This window comes from Dasypus novemcinctus, chromosome 22 (genome assembly GCF_030445035.2).
Source record: "Dasypus novemcinctus isolate mDasNov1 chromosome 22, mDasNov1.1.hap2, whole genome shotgun sequence".
NCBI classification, from domain to species: domain Eukaryota; kingdom Metazoa; phylum Chordata; class Mammalia; order Cingulata; family Dasypodidae; genus Dasypus; species Dasypus novemcinctus.
The window spans coordinates 71,482,797-71,508,145 of record NC_080694.1 but is presented as its reverse complement, the minus strand read 5'-3'; the positions used below and the strand labels follow the sequence as shown (position 1 = coordinate 71,508,145).

The 25,349-nt window shown below is 39.1% G+C and overlaps 1 protein-coding gene and 2 pseudogenes across 1 annotated transcript; all 3 read left to right on the top strand.

The window, feature by feature from the left end:
* Positions 1–1,803: 1,803 nt before the first annotated feature.
* LOC101434695 (olfactory receptor 12D3-like) lies at positions 1,804–2,757 on the top strand. The gene has a single exon (XM_004472107.1). It carries the CDS (start codon positions 1,804–1,806, stop codon positions 2,755–2,757), a length of 954 nt encoding a protein of 317 aa, XP_004472164.1.
* Positions 2,758–3,959: 1,202 nt separating this feature from the next.
* LOC101434266 (ZZ-type zinc finger-containing protein 3 pseudogene) lies at positions 3,960–6,738 on the top strand (annotated as a pseudogene).
* A 3,154-nt stretch (positions 6,739–9,892) lies between these two features.
* LOC105747466 (olfactory receptor 14J1-like) lies at positions 9,893–10,815 on the top strand (annotated as a pseudogene).
* Positions 10,816–25,349: the final 14,534 nt, after the last annotated feature.

Genomic DNA, 25,349 nt, shown 5'->3' with positions numbered 1-25,349 from the left:
GGAAGGGCTGCCCCCGTCCCTATTCCTCTCAAGACTAAAAACCAAACGTAGCAAAATCCCGCTTACATCTTTGACAGGAACTAACGTGCTGCTGAGGATGAGAAGAGCACAAACACCCACCACACACACAGAGACCAGAACCTGTTTTCGAGGAAGGAGACACAGTCTGACTCTGAGTAAAGAACTTTGGCAGCTGCAGAGCCAGGGATGCCAGATATCTTAGCTCAGGGTCCAGGAGCCCACCACCAGCAGAATTCTCAGAAGGATGCCTGCCTGCCTAGGCTCCAAAGTGAAGACGGGCTGGGGTGGTCCTCACTGGCTTGTCTGCTCAGTGTGACAGTAGACTGTCAGTAGACAGTCACCAAAAAGACTAGGAAGGAAGGAAGGATGGCTTATGCACCAGCAGGAGACCAGATACAGATTCTCTTTGATTTCTTATTTTACCCATGAACTATTTAGACACATAATCCTTATTATCAAACATTTTGTAGGTTTTTAGATTTTTGTTATTGTTTTTTAATTCCACTCTGGTCAAAGAAAATTCTTTGAATGGTTCAATCTTTTGAAGATTTTGGAAGCTTTTTTTAAGAGCATATGCTTGATTTTTTAAATGTGCAATGAAAATAGTGTAAATTCTCTTCTTGTTGAGATCCCTGTCCTATACATGTAAAATAAAACCATACAAATTTCAAATTTGTAAATTGTGCTGTTCAGATTTTCTAAATATTGACTGACTTTTTGGCTGATTCTTCTATCAGCTATTGAGAGAGATATGTTAAAATTTCTCATTAAAATTGCGGGTTTGACTATTTCTTCTTTATTTTGGTCAGCTTTTGAAGCTATTTTATTGGAGGTTTACATTGGACTATGATAGTCTAGAAGAATTATTAGCAGAGGAATATGAATGTGTGTGTGCATGTGGGGGGAAGTGTCAGTGTAGCTTAACCAATTCCTCACATCAAGGGCTCCTTCTTCCCTTGATGTTGTGATGATTAATATTTTTATAAATACCAGTGCTTTCTTTGTTCTCTTACATTTGCCATAGTTTTTTGCTCTGTCTTTCTGAGTCCCTGTGCAGTGCTTTGTCCTTTTTTTCTCCTCCCTAGAGAACTTTTGTTCACTATGAGGCACTCTCCTTCCTGGGCTGAAAGATTTTTGGTGTTTTCAAAGTTCTTCTACCCTTGGAAACCTTCTCCATTTTGAATTGTATGCAACTACGACCACTGCCCCACCACAATGCGGCAATCTAGGGACTCCATATCAATTTTGGGTGCTTTTTCTCCTACTTAAACAGTGTATGAAGTTTGTTCCAATTCATGTCTTTTAGTTTTTTAGGTTGTAGGGGATATTTGTGAATTGCCTGCTACTTTGTATACCTAGAAGATGTGGCCAAGTGGAGAAATCCATGTTCATGCCAGACTAGCATCACAAGATGAACAACTATCCCATTGGCATGTTTTAAGTTTGTCTTACCCCTAATTCTAATGCCACATATAAGGTTATACTCATTTTCTACATCTCCTTTTTTCAAAAAGTGCCCTTTATGCATCTCTGATATATTTACAATTCGATGATGCTATTAGTTGCTATCATTTTACTTGTTCAAAATTTACCAGGTTGTCAGTCTTCCTTAGTTTTGTTGTAAGCAAATTTATCTCTACCATTATTAATCCTTCTTCACATTGTAGCTCACCACTGGGTTCCTTCAAATAGTGAGTTGCCTTCACTTAATCCCCACAGTGTAAAATTAAAAATTCAGAAAACTTAATGCATCATTACAGCTTTATTTGATCCCCAAAAGCAATGGAGAACGTCACTGCAATGAATGAGTTTGTTTTACTTGGCCTGACCAGTGTTAAGGAATTGAAGCCTCTCTTCTTTGTGATTTTCTCCATCATTTACCTGGTAAACTTGGTTGGAAATGGAGCTATATTAGTGATTGTTATCTTGGAGCCAAAGCTCCACTACCCTATGTACTTTTTTCTGGGAAATCTTTCTTGCCTGGATATCTGCTATTCTTCAGTGACCCTGCCCAAGGTGCTCTTAAACCTCCTTTCCACACGCAAGGCCATATCTTTCCTTGGCTGCATCACTCAGCTGCACTTCTTCCACTTCCTGGGAAGCACAGAGTCCATCTTGCTGGCCATCATGGGCTTTGACCGTTTTGTGGCCATCTGCTACCCACTCCGCTACAGTGTTATCATGAACCCCCAGGTGTGTGCTCTGCTGGCAGCTGTGGCCTGGCTCACCAGCTTCTTTTATGCTCTGATGCATTCAGTCATGACTGCCCACCTGAACTTTTGTGGCTCTCAGAAACTCAATCACTTCTTCTGCGATGTCAAGCCCCTCTTGGAACTGGCCTGTGGGGACACACTGCTCAATCAATGGCTTGTTTCCATTGTCACGGGCAGCATAGCCATGGGAGCTTTCCTTCTGACACTCCTCTCCTATGTTTATATTATTGGCTTCCTTCTGCTTAAAAACCGGTCCTGCAGTGCACTCCATAAGGCTCTGTCCACGTGTGCCTCCCACTTCGTGGTGGTGGGCCTCTTCTATGGGCCTGTGGGATACACCTACATACGTCCTGCCTCAGCCTCCTCCATGACTCAGGACCGTGTGGTGGCCATCATCTACAGTGCAGTCACCCCAGTGCTAAACCCCCTGATATACACCCTCAGGAATAAGGCAGTGATGCTGGCTCTAAGGAGAACCTTCACGAGGAGGTGTTTGTCTAAAGACTGCCAGCAGCCCCGCTAGGACTGAGGAGATGTAGGTAGTTTCCATGAGGATTTCTACACCTTAAGCTGAAATAAATGGCTCTACTTAGCGGCTGTGGTCATCGATCTGTTGAGTGCACGACTTGCCATACTTATTGTCAGGAGTGTCAGAAGTACTCTTTATTTACTTGAGAAGAGCAAAAGATATTCGTGTTCTTTCCTCAGGGCTATATTAATCCTCTTGTTCTTGTTCACAAAACAGTCCAAGGCATTTTTGTTTTTTGGGGGGAGGGTGTTAAAATATATTTATTTTATTTATTTATTTCTAAGATTCCAGTTGTCACTTGGGGTTCACCTTGTCTGGAAAGCTGATCTTATTCTAACTCCCAATGCACACTTCAACTTACTTTGTTTTCCGGGTTCCCACTTGGATGCTCCTGCCCCCAGGGTACCTGTCTTGGCTAACCCTCTTGCAAGGCGAGGCATGAGCAGCCGGCTCATCCTGCAGAACACAGCTTCAGCCGCACAGCTCAGATGGCCTGCAGTGCCCTAACCCAGCTTGCTGGCTCCCTGGACAGCCGGTTCCCTTGGTCCAGTTCTCTCAGCAGCTCCCTGGCTCTGCTGCTCCTGTCTTCCCTGAGCAGGGTCCAGACTTTCCCTGGCTCAACCCCTCCTGCTCCAGAGCTCCTGCTGCCATCTGCCTGCTGCCCTCTCTGGGGGCGCTCAGCTCCTGTCCCCTGCTGTGTCCCCTGTCCTGGTCCCACAGTCCCTAAGGATGGAGATCTGGTTTCTTTTCCTCTGGAGGATCGAGACCCCTGCTGAGTAAGGCAGCCCAAGCCCTTGTGGCCATCACCTTCCCATGGCTGCTGTGACTCAAGCCCCAGTCTTGGTCAACCCCCAAGGCCAGGAGCATATACTGGAGCCCTTTCCTAAGTAGAGGCTTCAGGTCTCTTCCCTAAAACGGAAAGGGAAACGCACAGAAAAGTGCGTCTATCAAGAATTTTTAGGAACTGAACCCACCCATGTCTGTTCAATCCCTCTAGATGACTTCCTCACAGCCCTTTCCTCACCTCCCTTCCTCACCATCCCTTATTAAAAGCCCCTTCCTCATCTCCCTTCCCCTCCCTTGAAGGCGCTGGACTCTCAAAGCCCCAGGTAATCCTGGGGATGAGACCTGCGTCCTTTAAGGATGGTGCTCTCCTTGGCTCGCGCTTCAATCTCGGCCGGCCGGGGTGGGCCACCATGCGCTGCGCTGCTGGCTGCCCGGGACGCCTCCAGATTTCATTCTCATGGAGACGCTGCAGCACGTCTGACCCTCCGCCCTGGCCTCCGCTCCCCAGCGACAGCGCGTCCCTCTCAGGCTTCCACCGCTGCCCCAGCTCTCAGCCCCTTCGCTCCCTCTCCAGCACCCCAATAGTCAGGGCCCGCTCCGGGATCTGGGCCTCCAGGTTCTTCTGTGCCACGTGTAAGAGGGCCCAAAGGGCTCTTGACCATTTGTAAATTATGCAGAATTTAGAGCTGTTTCACTGCATTGGTAGCATCATATAAATGGTCCTGTGGAGGAGGAAGTGGTGGGTTGCTTATGGTGAGAAATATGTGTTCCAGGGACTGCGAGAAAAAACTCTCAAATATTCAAAGGCTTTCTACCTCAGCAAAGGATTTAGAGGTCCAGTGGGCTGGGGCATGTCACACATCTTTTCAGTGAAAAGCTACATTATTGAATCGTGTGTCTCCTATCACTGACTGAGATGTGCCATGCTGGGTAGGCCCTTTTGGATTTTGGAGTCATATGTGAGATGACTTCTCATTTATTGGGCACTTAGAAGTCTAACAATATTGAGTGGATCCAGGCATCTTCATTAGGTTCAGGTGCTGGTGGACATGGCCTTGTTTTGGAGCTGTGTGATCTAGGAGATCGCATGGCGCTGGTGCTATTTGTGGTAGATAAAAATGCCATGTGGACTCTCCAAAAAGCCGCAACAGGAGAGTTGCAGTAGACAACTTTGGGTTCTAAAGCAAGTCTGTGCCATTGGCTGCCTAGAACTGCACATGGCTATGAAAACAGTTCCTGTCATGCTACTGGGACTTGGGTGGTCATGGGACATCAAGTGACTATGTGAAGAGAATGTCCCATCACAAACAGGTGCTCTTAGACCCACAGAGTCTAGTAACCAGCAACTGACAGGCCAATGGTTAAGGGTTTTAGAATGGTTGGCAGAGGAGAGAAAAATGACTACAAACTATGGTCTAAAGATCAAGTGCAGTAGTGGGGACCATAGCTTATCCTACAAATCTTACATTTGTTAGTGATTGTTTTTACCAGAAATTGGTGCCCAGCTTACATCTTGTGACTAAGTGGAATAGCGTTAATATGAGGATCTTAATATGCATCTGAATGGTAAAAAGTAGACTGGTGAAGATGCTGATAGCTATCTACCCACATCTCCCAGAAACAAAGACTGTTTTCATGATACCATTTTGCTTTTTTCTTTCATTCCCGTTAACCAGTAACTTCATCTATAAGCTCTGCTGGGTTATTATTCATGCATAATATAAGGAATATAGATATAAAGAAAGGAGATCATAGTCCCACAATGCTAGATCTTCAGTTGTACAAATTTCCCAATGAGTGGATCATGATGACCTATTGTAGGGTCTTGCCATAGTGTGACTGCTTTCTGATCTATTCATGTGAAAAGATCGAAAGTGGGGTGAAGCAGTTTGGATTAGTCTTTTTGGGGTAGATCTTTAAGGAATGGTATAGTTTCTCATCCTAAAGAAATCTCTTCTCATTCTCAACTACTATCAAGTTCACCAAAGGAGAGACCAGAGCCTCTGCAGATTCAGAAAGGAAATAGTAATGGAAGAATCATTGACTAAAATAGCAGTGAACTCGAACTCCATGGTTATTAGAGACTCTTACAGATGATTCCTGTACTCAAGGCTCAGCTTACTCAAGTAATTCAAGACCTTGAAAGTTTAGGCAGACACTAGAGAGAAGCACTAAAATCCCACTGGATTTGTGGAAAACTTCAAAAGAAGGCTGATATAGGGCTACCATAGCCACAGTGAATGTTTCAATTGCCTGAGATTGCATGGGACCAATATACGAATAGCCATGTGAACTTGTGAAGAGAACTTAAAAACCGTAAAAGACATAATAGGAGAGTTAAATTAGTTTTTGATAAAGTAGGTTTACCTTCTAGACCAAAAAGTCCTTTAGATCCTAAAAAGGATGCAGAGGCCCTTTTGTGTTCTATGCTGCCTTTGAATGATGGTCCAGAAGGCACAAACATTCGCTCTCATGTGATAAGACCACACCTCTTTTTGTTGATGCCAAACCTGAAGCGTTTAACCAGTTATTGAATGTAGAAGAGCAGCTACACCTGAAATACACCCCTGAAAATGTAGAATCTTGCTGCTAGCAGAAGAACAAGCAACAGGACAGCAAAATAGGTTGTCAGCCAAGGGCAGAAATATTTCATAAAGCTGACTAAAGCTCACCTTCTAGTCCCAGGGAGAACACACAGCTTACATCTGTACAACCAAAAGTCTTCAAGAAGCAGACAACAGCATCCCCCTTAATAAGAATCTCTTTAAAACTTCCACCTTCATGATATCTCATGATATTCCAATATATATGGATGAAGATGATGAAACCTGTTTTCATAGCCACATGACCAGCTATTGAGGAGGCAGCAGATGCAGAAAGTTATTCCAATTATTTAAAGGAATTTATCTGAACATAAAGAACTATTATGGTTTTAAAGTTAAAGAAGAAACTTAAGCAGATGAAAGCTGAAAGTGGCTTTATTAAACCTGTGGCCTCAAGTGTGGTAATTGGCATAGAACCCTCCCCGGGCATTTGGTGGCACTGCAAGTAGTGTCCTCCACAAACATCTTTGGAGTTCTGTGATTCTTGTTTAGACTGCCTGTTTGAAGCAAGTATTCACACGGAGATAACCAATTAGAACCTAGTTATAGATCAGAGATATTTTTAATTAATTATTTTTATTTTTAAAGAAGGTTTAGATTATATAAATGTTACATTAAAATATAGGGACAATTCCCATATGCCCCACTCCCTCCCCCTCACACACTTTCCCATTTCAACAACTTCCCTCATTAGTGTGGTGCATTTGTTACAACTGATGAGAAGCATTGCTACTAACCATGGTCAATAGTCTACATTAGAGTCACATTTGCCTCAGACATTGTTATAGGTTTTGAAAAAAATGTATAATGGCCTGTATCCATCATTGCAGAGTCACTCAGAGAAATCTCAATGTCCCCCAAATGCCCCATGTTATACTTATTCTATCCACTGCCCCTATTTCAAGGATACAAGTTCTTCCTTTGCTACAATAATAATAAAACTACTTTAGTCCATAGTTGCTTTCTCCATTGTATTTCTCCATTTCTCAATCTTCAGGACTTTAGGATGGCGATGCCCACTTTCTTTCTGATTGAGAGGGGACTTAAGGGACCAGTGGATGGAACTGTCTGCTGAAGTTGAATATACTCTCTGCTTTTTGGGGATGGGCATTGTATATCATCATCATTTTGTTAGTTCTTTTGGGTAATTCTGGTGAACTGGAGAGTAGGTCTAACTACACTACTGAGATTCAAAGTTCAAATGGAATATGAAAAGACCAAAAGATATAAATTTCTGGTACATATATTTAATGAGTAGTACTAATTATAGGTTCAAATAAAAGGGGCAGAAGAACCATATATAAGGGAATTATAAATGAGTCTAACTCTACATTGGAGAACATATATTCCAAGGTAAGAACAATGGACAGGGTGCTGAATTCCTGAGATTGTTTGCCCTGTCTATAGTGTCTAGATGTCTCCAGAGCCCTGGGGAACACCCCTTCTTGAGGCACTGTTTACTGTGGTAGTCAATGAGATCCTCCTATGATGTGTATAAGTGTAACCTCTGCAAGGAACTCCTGACCTACTTTGAATCTCTTAGCCTAAAAACATTTATTTTTTAACATTTCCTTATTTTAGCCAGACTTATTCCAAATGCATGGCTAGTTGGTGCTTAATAATAATTTCTTGGTGCTAGGAAAGCTTATTCCTTGAAGTCAAGTCATGTCCCATGCTGGGGGAAAGGTAGAGAGTATATATGCTGAGCTAGGCTTAGAGATAGGCCATAGTTGAGCAACAAGGAAACTTTCAGGAGGTAAATCTTAGTAAATATATAATTCTAAGATAAGGTCCAATTTCACAAGAACAAAGTCTATAAGTACAGCCATCAAAGTAAGGGCCTAACACATTGGTCTGTCCTCCTTCGCTAGGCACTTCCCATATACTCTATGGATTCTAGCCACTCTATTAGAGACTGTAGCAGGAAGGGAATTCATTATTCTGTAGGTTATTGTGTGGGTCTCCACTCACTAAGACAAGACCCAAAGACCCCCTGAACATATTCATATCCCTTTGAACCATGCCTCTCCTCACACAACTTGCATCACCTACACCCCATACCTCTAATCCTCCCCTACCACAGCTGTGACCATTCTGCAATCCAAAACCTCCCTAAAAACAAAGGCAAAAAATAAATGAATAAAAATAATAAAATAATAACTGAAAAACAAATAAATTAAAAAATCAAAAACATGTTTAAAAAATTATTTTTTCCATTTTGTCTTTCATCCCATAGGTATGTTATCTTTTATGTACAGTGGCATATTCTTCTGTATGTTCCCCCAGTGTCTTTTTTTTTTCTTCATTTTCAAAAAGCTGTAGGTTATAGAAATGTCATATAGAAAGAATAGAGTATTCCAGTACACTCAATGCTTTCCCCCTCTTCCACTCTCACCTATTAAGCCCAGGGGCTTGATACCACACATTAGAAACATAAACCAAATTGATTCATGAGAGTTTCTCCCAGTTTGTTAAGGAAAGGAGCAGGGGTCCTGGCTTCGAGTTTAAGAATCTCCAGATTGTCATTTCTAAGATTGCCCAGGGTTTAGAGCAAAGCCCAAAAAGACACTGATGTGGCAGTTTCCAGCTGTTGTACGGAACTCAAAGAAAAATGGAAAATGCAGGAATGTGAGGAACTCATTATGAAATAATTCATTGACTCTCATATTCTGATGAATATTTCAAGGAACATAAAACACTTTTAAAGAGGGGAGAGTACTTGGCCCCATCCGCAAAGCCCAAACATGGACAAGGAGCCTAAACTTTATTTCTCGCTTCTTTATCACGCTATACTCTTCATATTCTTTTTTATCAAGTTGTGTACTGAGTATTTGAATATTTTTCTTCCACATTTAAGACCACTTCAAAGCCATCATTATATTTTTCTCTTTTGGCAATTACCTTTACATCAAGTAAATGGTCAATAACTATTTAATTACTTGAACTGAAGATTAATGATGTGAAGAGAAGTTGACTAAAATGAAGATTGAAATGGAAAGTTGGTAGATATAGAAGATATTCCAGGCAATCAGAATAGTAACTGATTCTCAAAGTGTCAAGTAAGTTTTTTTTTTAAATGTTTTGTTCTACATTTTGATGATATGCTATTAATAAAATATTAATTGGAAGGAGTCTAAGTCTATACCTTTTGATATTGAGTCCACCATTACAGGTGGCCTATCTTTAAATAGCAGAATTATTGGGCAGGAAAGTCTTTAAGTATCACCCTGTGCAACCAACTAACCCATGCTTCAACTTGCAATGTCATATTTCCTCTAAAGGTCACTCCATTTGCAGAAATAGATCAATTTAACATATACAAATGCAACCAATCCAAATTCAGAATCCTGTATCCAAGAACTCATCCCTGCTCTGCTCTGGTTGACTTAAAGGAAAACGATGGTTTTCACCTATGGAAATGGAATAATGATGTTTTTATTCTAGTGCAGATGAAAGCATTTTTCTGGAAGATGGCAACTGATTTTGACCACATGTGTACTCATCTACAGCCACTGATCTTGTAGTGTAGACTGCAAGCTCCCTCAATATAAGAAACACATCTCTCAGTTGTAGATCCCCAACACCTAGGGCACAGCTGATCCATAACAGGAGCTTAATAAGGAATTTCTAAAGAAACAGTGATGAAATAAATGAAAGGACATATATGGTACTATCTTTACATAACATTTCTCATTGTCTTTTATCTTCCAGCCACCACCTCTAAATTTTTTATCATCAAAATGGTGGTGGAAAACTTAAGCACAATGAATGCTTTCCTCCTCATGGGGTTTTCTGACACCATGAGCTGCAGATCTCACACACCTTACTGTTCATGGTGATGTACCTATTTGCCTTGGCAGATAACCTCATCATCATCACCATCACTACACTGGACCAGACTCTACAATCCCCTGTATACTACTTCTTGAAGCACCTCTCCCTTTTGGACCTCTCCTTCCTTTCTGTCACAGTTCCGCAGTCCATTGACAGTGCCCTGAAGAGCGATGGCTATATTTCCCAGTCAGTGTGTACTTCAAATTTTCTTCTTCCTCTCCCTGGCCTGGGCTGAGGTAGCCATTGTCACCATGATGTCTTATGACCACTACGCAGCCATCTACTTCCCGCTGCACTACAAGCACATCATGGATCCTGGTACTTGTAGCAGGGCTATGGCATCTGTATGGCTGAGTGGACCTGCCTCTGGAATCTTGTACACAGCAGCCACATTGTCCATCAAATTTTACAGGGCCAAAATCATCCACCAGTTCTTCTATAACATGCCCCAGCTGCTGAAGCTCTCCTTCTCCAATGATTACCTCTGAGTGATTGGAGTGGCTGCTTTCTGCTCTGTCATGGCTTTCATCTGCTTCTCCTTCATCCTCCTCCCCTACATCCACATCTTCTACACAGTTCTAAAAAACCTTCTGCTGCGGGCCAATCCAAGGCCTTCTTTATCTGCCTGCCTCATCTCTGTGTTGTCTAATTTTTCCTCTCCACAGGCATCTTTGGGTTCCTAAATCCAACTTTAGATTCTCCAACTGCTTTTGATCTTATGGTTTCTATCTTTTATACATTTGTGCCCCCAACCCTGAACCGTATTATCAACAGTCTGAGGAAACAGGCCATGAAGGAAGCTGTGAGAATGTTACTACTGGGTAGGTAATTCTTTGGGTAGAAAACAATTGTGCCCCGTTGTTGATAACTGTCCAATATTATATACAAGGATATTTTGAAACATTGGAATTCTTTCAATATGTGGTATTTAGGGAAAGCAATAGCATTTTCCTTATATATTAAAAATATAATCATTGTTATTATGTCTAAATTCATCTTCTTAGGCATTGTTTCCATTTTTCTTTCTTTCAATTTGAGACAAAATAAACAATTATAATATTTAAAACATTGGGCCAGTAGTTCCCTTTCCCTCTAAATATGTATTGATATATAGAAACACACACATGCACACAAACATTGAGAAACATGCATGTTCTTGTACTTGGAATAGACAATAATACATCTCTAATCAGAATTAAAAGATGATAATTTACCCACAGCTCCACAACCAAAGAAACCAACCCTTCTCACTTCAGTCATTTATTTTCAAATGTCCATTTTACTTCTTATTGTTATACATTCCAGTTTTGCATAGTGAAACAAATTTATATACCATTACTATATATAGGTATGTGTTACCATTATAACTATCATATTTTCATAGTATTCAATGGAATTCATATTATTGTGCTTTTAGTCACTCATTTTATTTAGGTAAGTTGTTTCAAATTTTTCTCTCATAAGTAATGTTGAAAATGGAAATCTTGCTCTTCATAATTCCAACAAATGGTGTAACTGTATCAAAGAATTTAAAAGGTTCCAGTCTCTTGAACACTAAATTGCTTTAAAAAAAATAAATCTTTGTATGTGGCCATTAGTAATGCATAGGTATGTCATGTCTCCTCCATGTCCATATGATTTCATTAATTTATGTAACACTTATTCACAGAGAACCTGTTAAGTATTTGAAATCATAATAGGCACCTGAAGACAAAAATACACCTGGTATACACAGCATTGTATACTGTAGGGATGTTTAGTTTTTGCTATTGCAAAAAAGTTTTCCATTCACAATTTTATAAGTTTGTGATAACTCAAGAGATTAAACATGTTTATAATTATTCCCATTTGCTTGATATACATGTTTAATTTTACAAATATTTTGCTCTATAAATTTTATCTAAAATTTTATAAATACCAGTACTTTGTCTTTTATGTTGGCAAAAACCATTTTTCTCAGTCCCTCTGTAATTCTGTTTCTCAAGCTAGTTTTTTCTATACAAACCTTTTATCTAATAATTTGATGAATATAAATATATTAAGGGTGTGGCAACATTGCTTACCATTCTAGGCTACTGATACTTAGCCTGAAATGGACAATAGTAAAACTATTCAATCCACTTGCAATAATCTATAAATCATATTGTTTCTTTTTGATGTTGTACGTTGATTAAATATTTTAACACAGTTTTTAAAATATTTCACTTAATTATTATTTTAGTCTAATTTATCTCAAAAAGAGCATGTGTTTTGATTTCTCTTTCTATTCTTTCAATTCTTTTTCTTTCATTTGCACTTAAATATTTATGCTAGTAAAATATTATTATTCAATTATTCTTTATTGCAATAATTTGGGTAGTATTATTGATAGTATCCATATGCCTATAAAGTATTTTATTGTCTTACATTCTTCATCAAACATTAAATTTAATCTACTTATGCATTCAAACACATATCATGTTTGTTTTTGTCATCATTCAACCACTTAAAATTATAAATTAGCTTGGGAAGTGTGCTCTTTAAAATTTGTAGTTGTTTTTCACCTATAATAACTAAATTTTTTTGCTTGCAACAAATAAAATTTTGTTAGTTCTCTTTTTAAAAGTATCTTACATTTCTCAGTAGACTTACTCTATGATTGCAAATTTGTGTTGTTAATATCGAAATGTTACAAAGATTTTCTGCATTCTTCTGATATCCCCTTTTTGAAACAATCTCAGATAGGATAAATTGGGGATTATTTTGAGAATAAAACATGTCAGTTCCAATCTGGGAAGAGCCATATCAAAGTAAACCAGGCTGTGCTGTGCAGTCAGTTACAGGGGACTCTTTCCTGAGCTGCCTGAACCCCCTATGGGCACTGCTGCTGAGCTGATAGTTATCACCCATGCAATGGAAGGGAAAACTGGAGATGGGCCACACTGGCCTCACAGCAGGGTGTGGAGGTACATCACTGAGAAATTAGGCTTCATGGAGATGTGGGAGTCCAGCAGATGCCAAGGATAGGCTGAGACACCACTGAACACCACTAGGGTGTGATCAACTGAGTGGTAAACTCATGAATTATTCCAGTGGAAGGCATCATCTGCCCATGTCAGCAGAGCCAACTGCAACCAGTCTCCAAAAGACAGTGCTTGAAAGCCAGAGACTAAGGACAACACTCCAAAAAGAGATTTGATCACTCCTGCAGGAGTGTACATGGGTTTCTCTCCTTCATATGCTTGAACACATCTTGTGGGAAAAAGGATAGACAGGAGACTCTCTACAAAACTAAATATTTTTATCTAAAGATAAACTGAATTCATGCTAAAAGGACTGTTTAAATCATCTGCTTGGACTAAGATTAAAATGGATTTAACAATTAGTTATTATTTCTGACAAGGGCTCAGGAGGAAGATAAAATTAACTAAGACAAATAACACTATCATGTTTTTTTCTTTTTAAAATTTTTAAAGATCCTAGACTACATAAAAGGTACATAAAAATGTAGGGGTTCCCATAAGCCCCCTGCCTACCCCTTCCACACACTCCCACATTAACAACATCCTTCATTATTGTGGTACATTTGTTAAAATTGATGAAAAATTATTGAAGCACTGCCACTAATTGTGGATTATAGTTTAAACTCTCTTGCACAGTTTTGTAAATTATGACAAGATATAAAAAGGCCTGTGCCTGTCATTGCAATGTTATTCAAGACAATTCCAAAGTCCTGAATATGTCCCCATATGACACTTATTTTTTCATCTCCCTTCCCTCAGAACCTCCATTGGCCACTGCCTCCACATCAATGATAAAAGTGCTTCCATTGTTAAAATAACAATAAGGTTTTAGTAGAATAACAGTAAATCCACTCCAGTCCATTGTTTATTCCTCAATCTTGAGGATTATGGGATGATAATGACCACTCTGCCTTTAATTGAGAAGGGGCTTGGATCCCATGGGGCAGATGGATGGACTATCTTGTATGCAGTTGCAGACTCTCTGTTCCATAGTCTATCATCATTTCCTTGTCAACTGTCCTGGGTGAGTCCAGTAAATTGGAGAGTAGGTAGTGCAACTCTGCTGAGATTCAGGGCACAACTGGTACATGGAAAGTCAAAAGATTTAAGTCCCTTGCACATAGAAGTATCAACTCTATTACCAACTATGACTTCAAATAGAAGCAGCAGAAGAGCCATGTGCAATTGAGTCCAACTGTCACACTGGGGAACATAAAATCCAAAGTAGAGCCCACTGGCAGGGCGCCAAACTCCTGAAATTTCAGCCCTGCTTGTAGTGTCTGTCTCCAGAGTCCACAGGAGCTCTGCTATTTCAGGCAATATTTACTGTTGCAGTCAATGAGATCCTGCTGTGACATGAATAAACAAAAACTCTAGAATGACCTACCAACTCACTTGGAAGTCTCTTAGCCATATAAACTCGTTTGTCTTTACCGTTCCCCCTTTTGGTAAATGTCTTTTTCCAATTGCATTGATAGTTGCTGCTTGGTAGTAATCCCTTGGTGCCAGAGAGACATCCCTGGGAGTCATATCCCACATGAGGAGAAAGGTCATGCGTTTATATACTGAGGTTGGCCTAGAGGCAGACCACATTTGAGAAATAAGGAGCCTCTCTGGAGGCAACTCTTAGGCAACCTGTAACACTAGGCTAAATATCAGTTTCAAAAGAAAAGCTTCATAGGTAGTCTTCCATATCAAGGGCTTGTCAGTGTTCAATCCTCCTTCACTAGTCACTGCCCCTATACTCAGGGTATTCTTGCTGTCCCAATAGAGAATGTGGCAGAACACCCCAGAATGGGAACTGGATATATTTTTTTGTTTTTGTGTGGAACGTCACCCACCCTGACAATTTTCCATGAACCCTTGAACACATTTATGTGCCTTATAGGTATGTCTAGGTGAACCTCCTGCCATATATCCACCACTGACACTCCACACCAATTGTCCACCCCTGTCTCAGTTGTGGCCCTTCTATAATTCAAAACTACCTCAAAAATTATGCCAAAAAATTAACTGAATAAAATTAAAAGGAAAATTAAATAATGGTAGTTTTAAAAATGGCAAATAAAATACAAAAATTATAAAGAATTTGAAATAATAAAACATAATAAAGCAATGGAATTTAAAATTTTTTGGGCATCGTGTCTTTCATCACTTAACATCTGTTGTCATGTATATACAGTGACATTTTCTTACATTTATTCCCCAAGTGTCTTTTTTTTTCATTTTATTTTCAAAAAGATTTTAGGTTAAAGAAAAATCACATAAAGAATATAGGGGATTCCCTTATACCCAATATCATCCCTCATTTCCCCTTTCCTCTTTCCACTATCAATAACATTTTATATATGAATGGTATATTTGTTACAACTTACATACAAATATCAAGCATTGCTACTAACCATAGCCAATGATTTACGTTATGGTTTACATTTTGGTCCGTTCACTTTAATAATTTTTTTATGAATTTAACATTCTGCTTTCCATCATTACAAGATCATGTAGAACAATTCCCACACCCCCAAAATGCCCCGTGTTCCATCTATTCTAATCTTTCTTTTCCCTTCCCTCAGGACTCAAAGCAACCACCAAGCTTCAATCCTTGAAGAACAAGATTCATAATTAATTACAACAACATTGAAGGCTTGACATACTGACCTCTCCTTCCCTATTAGCCACACCCTATGCTCTGGAGAGATTACTTCCCCTTTATTTGAGAATACAGCTGCACTGCCCAGGATGGGAGAACAACACTCGCCCATTCGTTTTTTGGGTCTCTACCTAATGATACAGTGCACTATGATTCACATGGTCCCTGGAAGCCTGCCCCAGGTGCAGCCTGCCCTGCATGCTCCCCACATCCAACACCCCAAACCAGTAACCCTCCCCTGCCATAATTGCCAAAAAACATTCCTAATGTTATAGTTTCAACTACATACCCACAAATCCCCAGACTTCATCTGCTCCCTCCCCCACCCTCCCCATAGTTCCATGGACAGTGCAATCTTCCTCACCCTAGCCCCCTCAAAGTTATCAGCTGCCTACCCAATAGCATCACTACACTACCATCATGCTCAACCACTACACAACTACACCCTTCCACCTTATCATAGATTTTGCCCATATTGACATTGGCTCACAATCTTCTACTCCCATTCTGTCTCCTGTAAACCTATCTTCCAGTCTCTTGCTCTATGAAACAGCTTGATTTGCTTAATTCATATCAGGGAGGTCATGTAGTATTAGTCCTTCAATGATTGGCTTACTTCACTCAACATAAAGTCTTCAAGGTTCATTCACATTATCCCATGTGTTAATACTGCATTCTTTCTTAGAACTGAGTAATATTCCATTATGTATATTCCAAAGTTGCTTATGCATTCATCTGTTGATGGACATTTGGGTTGTTTCCAACTTTTGGCAATAGTGAATAGTGTTACTATGAATATTGGTGTGCATATATCTGTTCATGTTCCTGTATTCAGTTATTCTGGTTATATATCCAGTAGTGGGATTGCTGGATCCAATGGCAGTTCTATAGTTAGCTTCCTAAAGAACCACCAATATGTCCTCCACAAAATGTTTGTACCATTCTGCATTCCCATCAGCTGTAGGCTGGTGTTTCAATTCCTCCACATCCTCTCCAACAGTTGTGGCCCTTTGTTCTTTTAATAGCCATCAGTCTAATAGGTGTAAGATGATGTCTCATTGTAATATTGATTTTCATTTCCCTAGTAGCTAGTGATGTTGAGCATCCTTTCATGTGCTTTTTAATCATTTGTATTTCTTCTTTGGAGAAGTATCTATTTAAATCACTTGCCCAATTTTTAAATGTGTTGTCTTTTTTTTTTCCTTCCTTGAGGAGTAGGATTTCATTATACCTGCTGGATATTAGGCCCTATCAGACATATTGTTACCAAATATTTTATCCCATTGAATAGGCTGTCTTTTCACTTTCCTGGCAAACTCCATTTAGGTGCTGAAGTTTTTAATTTTGAGGAGGTTCCATTTATTTATTTTTTCTTTCATTGCCCATCTTTGGGTGTAAAGTTCATGAAAACATTTCCTAATACAAGATCTAGTAAATGCTTCCCTACATTATCTTCGAAGATCTTTTTGGCCTTGGCTCTTATATTGAGGCCTTTGATCAATTTTTAGTTAATTTTTGTATAAGGTGTGAGATTGTGTTCCTCTCTCAATCTTTTGGATTTGGATACTTGGTTCTCAAAGCACCTTTTGTTGAAGAGGCTATTCTCCCAGTTGAGTGGGCTTGGTGACCTTGTTGAATAGCAGTTGACTGTATATGTGAAGATCTATATCAGAACTCCCATTTTAGTTCCATTTATCAGTAACTCTATGCTTGTGCTAAAACCATGCAGTTTTTACCATAGTAGCTTTGTAGTTCATTTTAAAGCCAGGTAGTGTGATTCCTCCAATTTCATTTTTCTTTTTCAACATGTCTTTGTCTATTCTGAGCTTCTTGCTCTTCCAAATAAATTTCACAGTGAACTTTTCTAATTCAGTATAAAAAAAATTCTGTGGTAATTTGTATTGGGATTACATTAAATCTGTAAATCAGTTTGGGTAGGATAGACATATTAATGATGTTTAATCTTCCTATCTATGTGCAGGAAATATTATTCCATTTATTTAGTTATTTGGCTTCCTTAAAGAGTGTTGTGTAGTTTTCTGCATAAAGGTCCTTTACATCCTTAGTTAAATTTATTTCTTGGTATTTGAATTTTTATTTGCTATTGTAATTGGGATTTTTTTCATGATTTCCTCCTCAGATTCCTGTTATTGGAGTACAGAAATGCTACTGATTATTTCACATTAATATTATAACCTTCCATTTTATTGAACTCATTTATAAGCTCTAGAACCTTTGTTTTAGATTTCTCAGGGCTTTTGAAGTATCAGACCATGTCATCTGCAAATACTGAAAACTTTAATTCTTCCTTTCCAATTTGGATGGCTTTTATATCTTTTTCTTGTGTAAGTTCTCAAACAAGTCCTTCCAACACAATGTTAAATAAGACCGGTGTCAGTGAGCATCCTTGTTTTGTTTCTTATTTTAGAGGGAATGTTTTTAGGGTTTCACCATTGGCTAGGACATTAGCTATGGGTTTTTCATATATACCCATTATCATGATGAGGAACTTACCTTATATTCCAAACTTTTGAGGTATATTTATCAGGAAAGTGTGCTGTATTTTTGTTGAATGCTTTTTCTGCATCTATATATATGACCATTTTATTTTCTTTCTTTCAATCTGTTTATATGGTGTATTACATTGTTTGATTTTCTTATGTTGAACCATTCTTGCATACCAGGGATGAAATCCATTTGGTGATGATGTATAATTCATTGTTGTGTTGTTGAATACTATTGGCAAACATTTTGTTGAGGATTTTAGTATCTAGTTTCATTAGAGAGTTTGGTCTGTAGATTTTCTATTTTGTGGCATCTTTGGCTTTGGTATTAGGGTGATGTTGACATCATAGAATAAGTTAGGCAATGATCCCTCCACTTCTATGTTTTGGAAGAGTTTAAGCAGGATTGTTGTTAGTTCTTTCCAGAATGTTTGATAGAATCAACCTTTGAAACAAACTTGTCATGGGCTCTTCTTAATTGTGACATTTTTAATAACTAATTCAATCTCATTACTTGGTTGAGTTCAGTATGTTCTTCTTTTGTCAATGTAGCTTGCTTCTAGGAATTTGTCCATTTCCTTTAAATTATCTATCTTGTTGGCATAAAATTTTTCAAAGAATCCTCTTATGATACTCTTTATTTCAGTGATATCAGTGGAGATATTCTCTTCCTTTTTTCTTATTTTATATATTTGCAACTTTTATCTTTTTTCTTTGTTATTCTAGCTAAGGGTTTGTGAATTCATCAGTCTTCTAAAAAAACAGATTTTGTTTTGTTTATTTTTTCTAGTGCTTTCTTATTTTCAATTTAACTTAGCTTCTGTCTAATCTTTGTTACTCCCTTCATTCTACTTCCTTTGGCATTAGTTTGCTGTTCTTTTGTTAATTTCTCCAGATGTGCAGTTAGGTCTTTGATTTTAGCTCTTTCTTACTTTTTTAATATAGCCATCTATGGCTATCTATTTCCCTCTCCCTACAGCTTTTGCTGCATCCCTTGGGTTTTGATACATTGTTGTCACTTTTGTTCATTTCAAGCAGTTACTGATTTCTTTTGCAATTTCCTTCTCGACCCACAGATTTCTAAGTATGTGCTTTTAACTTCCACATCTTTGTGCCTGATCTGTATCTGGATGCCTTACTGATATTCAGGTTCATTGCTTTGTATAATTTCTATCTTTCTGAATTCATTGAAAGTCATTCTGTGATCTAGCATGTGCTCAGTCCTAATCCATGTGCACTCAAGAAGAATATATATATCACTGTATTTGGGTGGAATGTTATATATATGTCTATTAGGTCCAGATCCTCTAACTATTATTCAAGGACTTTATTTCTTTATCAAGTTTCTGTTGAGATAAACTGTATAATGGTGATAGTGGTGTATCAATGTCCCCCACTATAATTATAGAGGCATCTATTCTTCCTTTAGATTTTTCAATATTTGCTTCATGTATTTTGAGGCACCCTGGTTAGGTCCATAAATGCTTTTGATTGTTCTTCCTTCTTGATAGGTTATCCCTTTTATTTATATATAGTCGTCTGCTTTGTCTCTTACAATAGTTTTGAATTTTAAGTCTATTTATTATACCTACTCTTTCCCTGTTTTGGTCATTATTTGCATGTAAAATTTTTTCCAGCCATTCACTTTCAGCATTTTTGCATCCCTGAGTGTAAGTTGTGATTCTTGTAGACAGAATATACATGTACCATATTTCCTTATTCTGCCAATCTGTGTCTCTTCATTGGAGAGTTTAACTATTAGTATTCAATGTTATTACTGTCAAGGATTTACTCATATTGGCCATATATTCTTTAGGTTTATATATACCATATGCTGTTTTTATTTCTCATTTTATCATTTTAGCTATTCCTACACTCTACTTCAACTGTCTCTCTCCTGTTTTTCACTTTCAACTTGCAGAATTCCCTTTAGTATTTCTTGAATAGCCAATTTCTTAGTAACAAACTCTCTTAATTTTTGTTTATCCGAATATTTTGAATTCTCCCTTATTTTTGAATGCCATCTTTGCTAGACAGAGAATTTTTGGCTGGAGGTTTGCTTCTTTAAGCACTGTAACTACGCCATACGACTGCCTTGTTGTCTCTATCATATCAGGTGAGAAATCTGATTCTTATGCTTCCCTTGTATGTGATGAGTCTCTATGTTTTCAAGTTCACTCAACTTTTCTTCTAATTAATCACATGTAAATTGGTTTCTGGGGGTCAGTTTTATCCTTTCTTCTGTAATTAATCTGCCATTAATCCCATGAATGTACTTTTCACCTCAAACCTTGTAGTTTTCATTTCTACAAGTTCCACTTAGTCTTTGTTTTATATCTCCCATTGCTCCCCTTCTGTTTATGTTTCCCCTACTTTATTATGCACATAGAGCATATTTATAGTAATTTATTAACATCCTTGTGTGCTCACTCTATTATATCTGACATTTTTTCATCTGTTTCTATTAAATAATTTTTCAACTTTTTGTTGATCCAATTTCCCAGTTGTGGTTTCTTTGCCCAGAGGTGGGCAGCCGCGGGACCCTCAGCGCTCGGCGTTGCTCGAGGGTACCAGCGGCAGCTCTTCCCAGAGGCGAGGGCGAGGTGGGAGACTTGGCCGAGTCTCCGGCGGAGGCGTGCAAGGTGTGGAGGACGGCGGGGATGAAGGAGACGAGACACCCTTGTGGAGCTGTAACAGAGCCGTTTATTTAGGTACAGGCACAGGTTATATAGGGTTGTCACGGGGGCGGGCTGGATGCTGAGGGTTTAGGGCCTTATAAGGTAAGGCTGAGGGGATGGCGGTTGGGATAGGTTGTGAGGGGACACGGAAGTCGACCTCGTATGGCGGGAGTCGCCTAGGCAATGGTGCATGCGCACTAGTGGTGTGCGTGCGAGGCAGGGGGCAAGTGCTGTTTCTCTCTGGTTAGCTTTCTCTTTGTGGTTGAGTAATTTGGGTGGGGGAAACGGGGCCTGTAGCTGGTTCCGCTATTTAGGCCTGGGGGGCGGTGGAGGATATTTCTGCCCATACCCACTACCCTCCCCAGGGACTGGCCAAGTCCCCGGCCCGGGCCTGGCAAGCTGGAACTTAGCACTAGTAACCCACACCAATTCCTTACATGCTTGTTAATACTTCTTTTTTGTTAAACATTATGGATTTTGTTGTATTATGTATTACTAATGTTGACATTTTGTGGCAAGTAGTTTTGTTTCTTGGGATATATTTATCATTTTAAGGTCTGCTTTTTATATTTTTAAAGGAAGGTCCAGAACAGCTTACAGTTTTGGGTTAATTTAGCTCCACCATTAATATCCTTCTAAGGACTCTATCTGAAGACCATTGTAAGCAGGTATTTTTGTTTGTTTGTTTGTTTTTGCATGTGTTTGTTTGTTTTAGGTACTGGGGGCTAGAGATTGAACACAGGACATTGTATGTGGGAAACTGGTGTTCAATAATTTTTTTTTTTTTTTTGGTTGTAGTTGTTGTTTAGAAGGCACTAGCAACTGAACCCAGGGCCTCCCTTGTGGGAAGCAGTGCTCAACTGCTTAAGCAACATCTGTTCCACTAGCAGATTTTTATACTTAGGCTCTTGTGACATGATATATATACAGCCCGGGGTGAGCTCCAGAAAGTGCTGATTATTGCCCTGCAGTGATTTGCTGCCCAAGCTTACCTGAATTTTTGTTCCTTCCATATGAATTTGACAAGACATCTGGATCATGACTGGCCCTTCCTCCAAGATCTGGGCCCTAGAAATTGCATCCTAGTGTCCAGGGCAATTTTTGACTTTACACTTTTTGTTTCTATTCTCTCAAGGTTCTTGGTAATGATCAGCTTGTAGTGAACGATTTTAAAATCACTGCTTCATTCATTTTGTTCCATGTTTTAGATATTTAAAGCTGGAGAGAAAATCTGGCCCTCTTTACTTTGTTAAAACAAAAGTGGAGCACAAGAAGCAGTACTTTATTAATTTATTAGGGAACTTGTAGGTGGAAAAAGCAGTGGTTTTGAAAAGTTCTGAGATGTAGCTTTTCAATGTCTTCTTCTTTGAGGATGTGTGTAACTATTTTTGATAGCAAATGCGTTAGTGTGATACTATTCAAATTTAAGCCCTAATTTAGTATTCAGTCCTAATATTCAAAGCTCAGTATATTAATATATAGATGGCAGTTCCTTTCAGGGCTGATCCTTATCATCAACTGACATAAGGTTGACATTTGTCTGCTCATCTGTGATTAAAAGCAGAGGAAATATTTTACTATTTGGTGTTTTGTTTTGCCAAAGGGGTGTTGATGAAAAGTACCAGAAATATATTGACTTTTATAAGAGGAGAATTTATTTTGGGTAAAAATTTACAATTCCAAGACCATGGAAAATCCAAACCAAGGCCCCATCAGAGATGCTTTCTCACTAAATTCAGTATGTTGCCACCTGGTGAAGAAAGGTGGCTGCCAATCTCTGCCCAGGTTTCCCCTTTCCCTCTGAACTTCCTCTCTCAAGCTGAGCTGCTCAGCTTTCTTCCCAATTTCAGCTGAAAGCTGGCATAGGGCTTGTCTGTGGGGCTTCCTATAGCAGTTTTAGCTGGTCTGCACTTTTCCCAAGTTCAGCTGTAAGCTATCAGGAAAATGGTTACTCTCTCCCAGGGACCTCAGTTGTTTGAGCTTTCTCCTTGCTGTCAAATGGCAGGGAAATATGACAGAGCTCTCTCTTCCTATTTCTGTCTGTCCATATGGGTCTGCTTATATCAGATCCACCAAGGGGTTGGGGAATGAACCTGAGTCATTCCCCACTGATGTGGATGAATCAAAAGAACTACATTTACATGCTGAGTTTGGCTTAGAGAGTGGCCACATTTGAACATCATGGAGGCTCTCAGGAGGTAACACTTAGGCACTCTGCAGCTCTAGGCCTACTTCATATTTCAGGTACACAGGCTCATAAGCATACTTATCAGTATCAAGGGCTCATTGTTAGACCATCCATTTTTATTGGTCTTTGTCATTGCACTTGGGGGATTGTTGCTGTTCCATTGGGGAATGTAATAGAACTCCCCTGGCTAGGAACTCAGCACTCCCTCTGTTATCATTTTTAACTGTAACCAGTATGAAAATATCCAAACATTTTTATGTACCTTCTATACATGCCCTGGAGAACTCCCTCCCAATCATGTGCACCCTATCAATAACACCCCACACCAGTGTTCCTCCCCTGCCATAGTTGAACTGCTCTGTGGTCCAAAATTCCTTCAAAATTGAAACCTAATATATTGTCAGTTTCCATTAATATTAAAATGGAATATAGTGATGGGGTTAAAGGTAAGAATACATACTAATTTAGAAAAATGAAATAAAGTGAAAATAAATTGGGATATCAAAAAATAAAAAAATGAAAAAGCTTTGCTCTTGATGTTTTGCTTTTCCTCACTGCAATAAGTGTTGTCTTGTATGTACAGTGGCAAGACAACTTCTTCCATGTCTTCTTCAGTGTCTACATCCTTTCTTTTTTTCTAATTATTTAAGTTTGTCTTCACAAAAGTTTTAGATCACAGTGATTCACATATACAATATATGATACTTCCACATATCCAATATCAAACACTTTTTCCCTTCCCCAGCAATGATCATTTTACATGTTTATATTATATTTGCTGTGGCTGATGTACAGATATTGAAACAATAATTTTCAAACATGGTTCCATTTGGGTTTACATTATGGTTTATATTTTACACTATGCAGTTTTCTAAATTTTTAGTGGGACATGACTCTCAGGGATGAGCCTCCCTGGTGCCGAGGGATTACTACCAAGCACCAGCTGATGATGTAACTAGAAAAAGACCTTGAATAAATGGTTCAATTCAGACCAGCAGAATACCTCAGCCTACATATAGTATTAGGTGTTAAAAATTGCTTTTTGACCTTGAATAAAAGGGGTAAATGAAAAGGACAAATGAGTTTATATGGCTGTGAGTCTCCAAAAAAGAGTCAGGAGGTCATCAGAAGGGACATGCTTATGCACACCTCAGCAGAGTCCCAGACACAGTCAAAGAAGATACAACTCCAGGTACTGGTTCTCCTGAGGGCTACAGAGACCCACAGGTTCTATGGTCATGGCAGATGGCTATGGAATTCAGTGCCATATCAGTTAGCCCTACTTTGGAGTTTGTGTTCCTAAGTGTGATGGAGTTGAACTCAGATGAGACCTTGCTACACATGCCTGTTCTGTTATTTTTTCCAGACCTGTGGTTGGTGCTGGGGTTGGTGTATACTCAGGATACCTGAATCTTTGGACTGTCCATGTGACAGCCAAGCCCTGAGCCTCAGCACACTTGCAAATCCTGCCATATGGTTTATTGGACATACCCCAACCAGCTAATGGGGAGTTGAAGAACGTCAACCATCACACCAGGGAACCAAGAACACTTACAACTGTAAGCAGGAGAATTGCATCCATCATCCATGTGGACTCTAAGCCCCCTCTTGATATAGAGTTGGAGTGGACATAACCATCCCAGGATCCACAGGATGGAAGAATGGAGTATGGACTAGAGTGAACTTAGTGATATTGTACTGTGGAACTATTGTGATTAGTAATGGAAGAAATTGTAGCATTGATGTGGAGAAAGTGGCCACAGTAGCTGCTGAGGGTAGGGAGAGGAAGAAGTATGATGTGGAGGCATTCTCAGGACTTGGAGTAGCTCTAATTGGTACTGCAGGGACAGCTGCTGAACATTGTATGTCCTGCCATGGCCCACTGGGTGGACTGGGGAAGAGTGTAAACTATAGTGTGAACCATTATTTATGTGGTGCAGCAGTGCTCCAAAATGTATTCATCAAATGAAATAAATGTCCCATGATTTTGAAAGAGGTTGTTAATATGAGAGGAGTGGGGTAAGAGGAGTGGGGGGTATATTGGGACCTCATATTTTTTAAATGTAACATTTAAAAAAATAAAGAGAAAAAGAAAATGCAATGCAATACAATATAAATAAATAAATACATAAAATCTTTTCGATAGATAGCTGATAGATAGATAGATAGATAGATAGATAGATAGATAGATAGATAGATTGATAGATAGATAGATAGATCCTGTTGGTTCTGTGTCACTGGAGAACCCTGACTGATACTAGGGTTTTGACTGTTAATTCTCAAACCAGAGTAGGAATACAGTTGAGAATGCATGGGGAATATTACCATAGTAAGTCCGTTT

Coding starts and splice junctions, on each gene's coding strand:
- LOC101434695 (XM_004472107.1), top strand. CDS start 1,804: ATGGAGAACGTCACTGCAATGAATGAGTTTGTTTTACTTGGCCTGACC.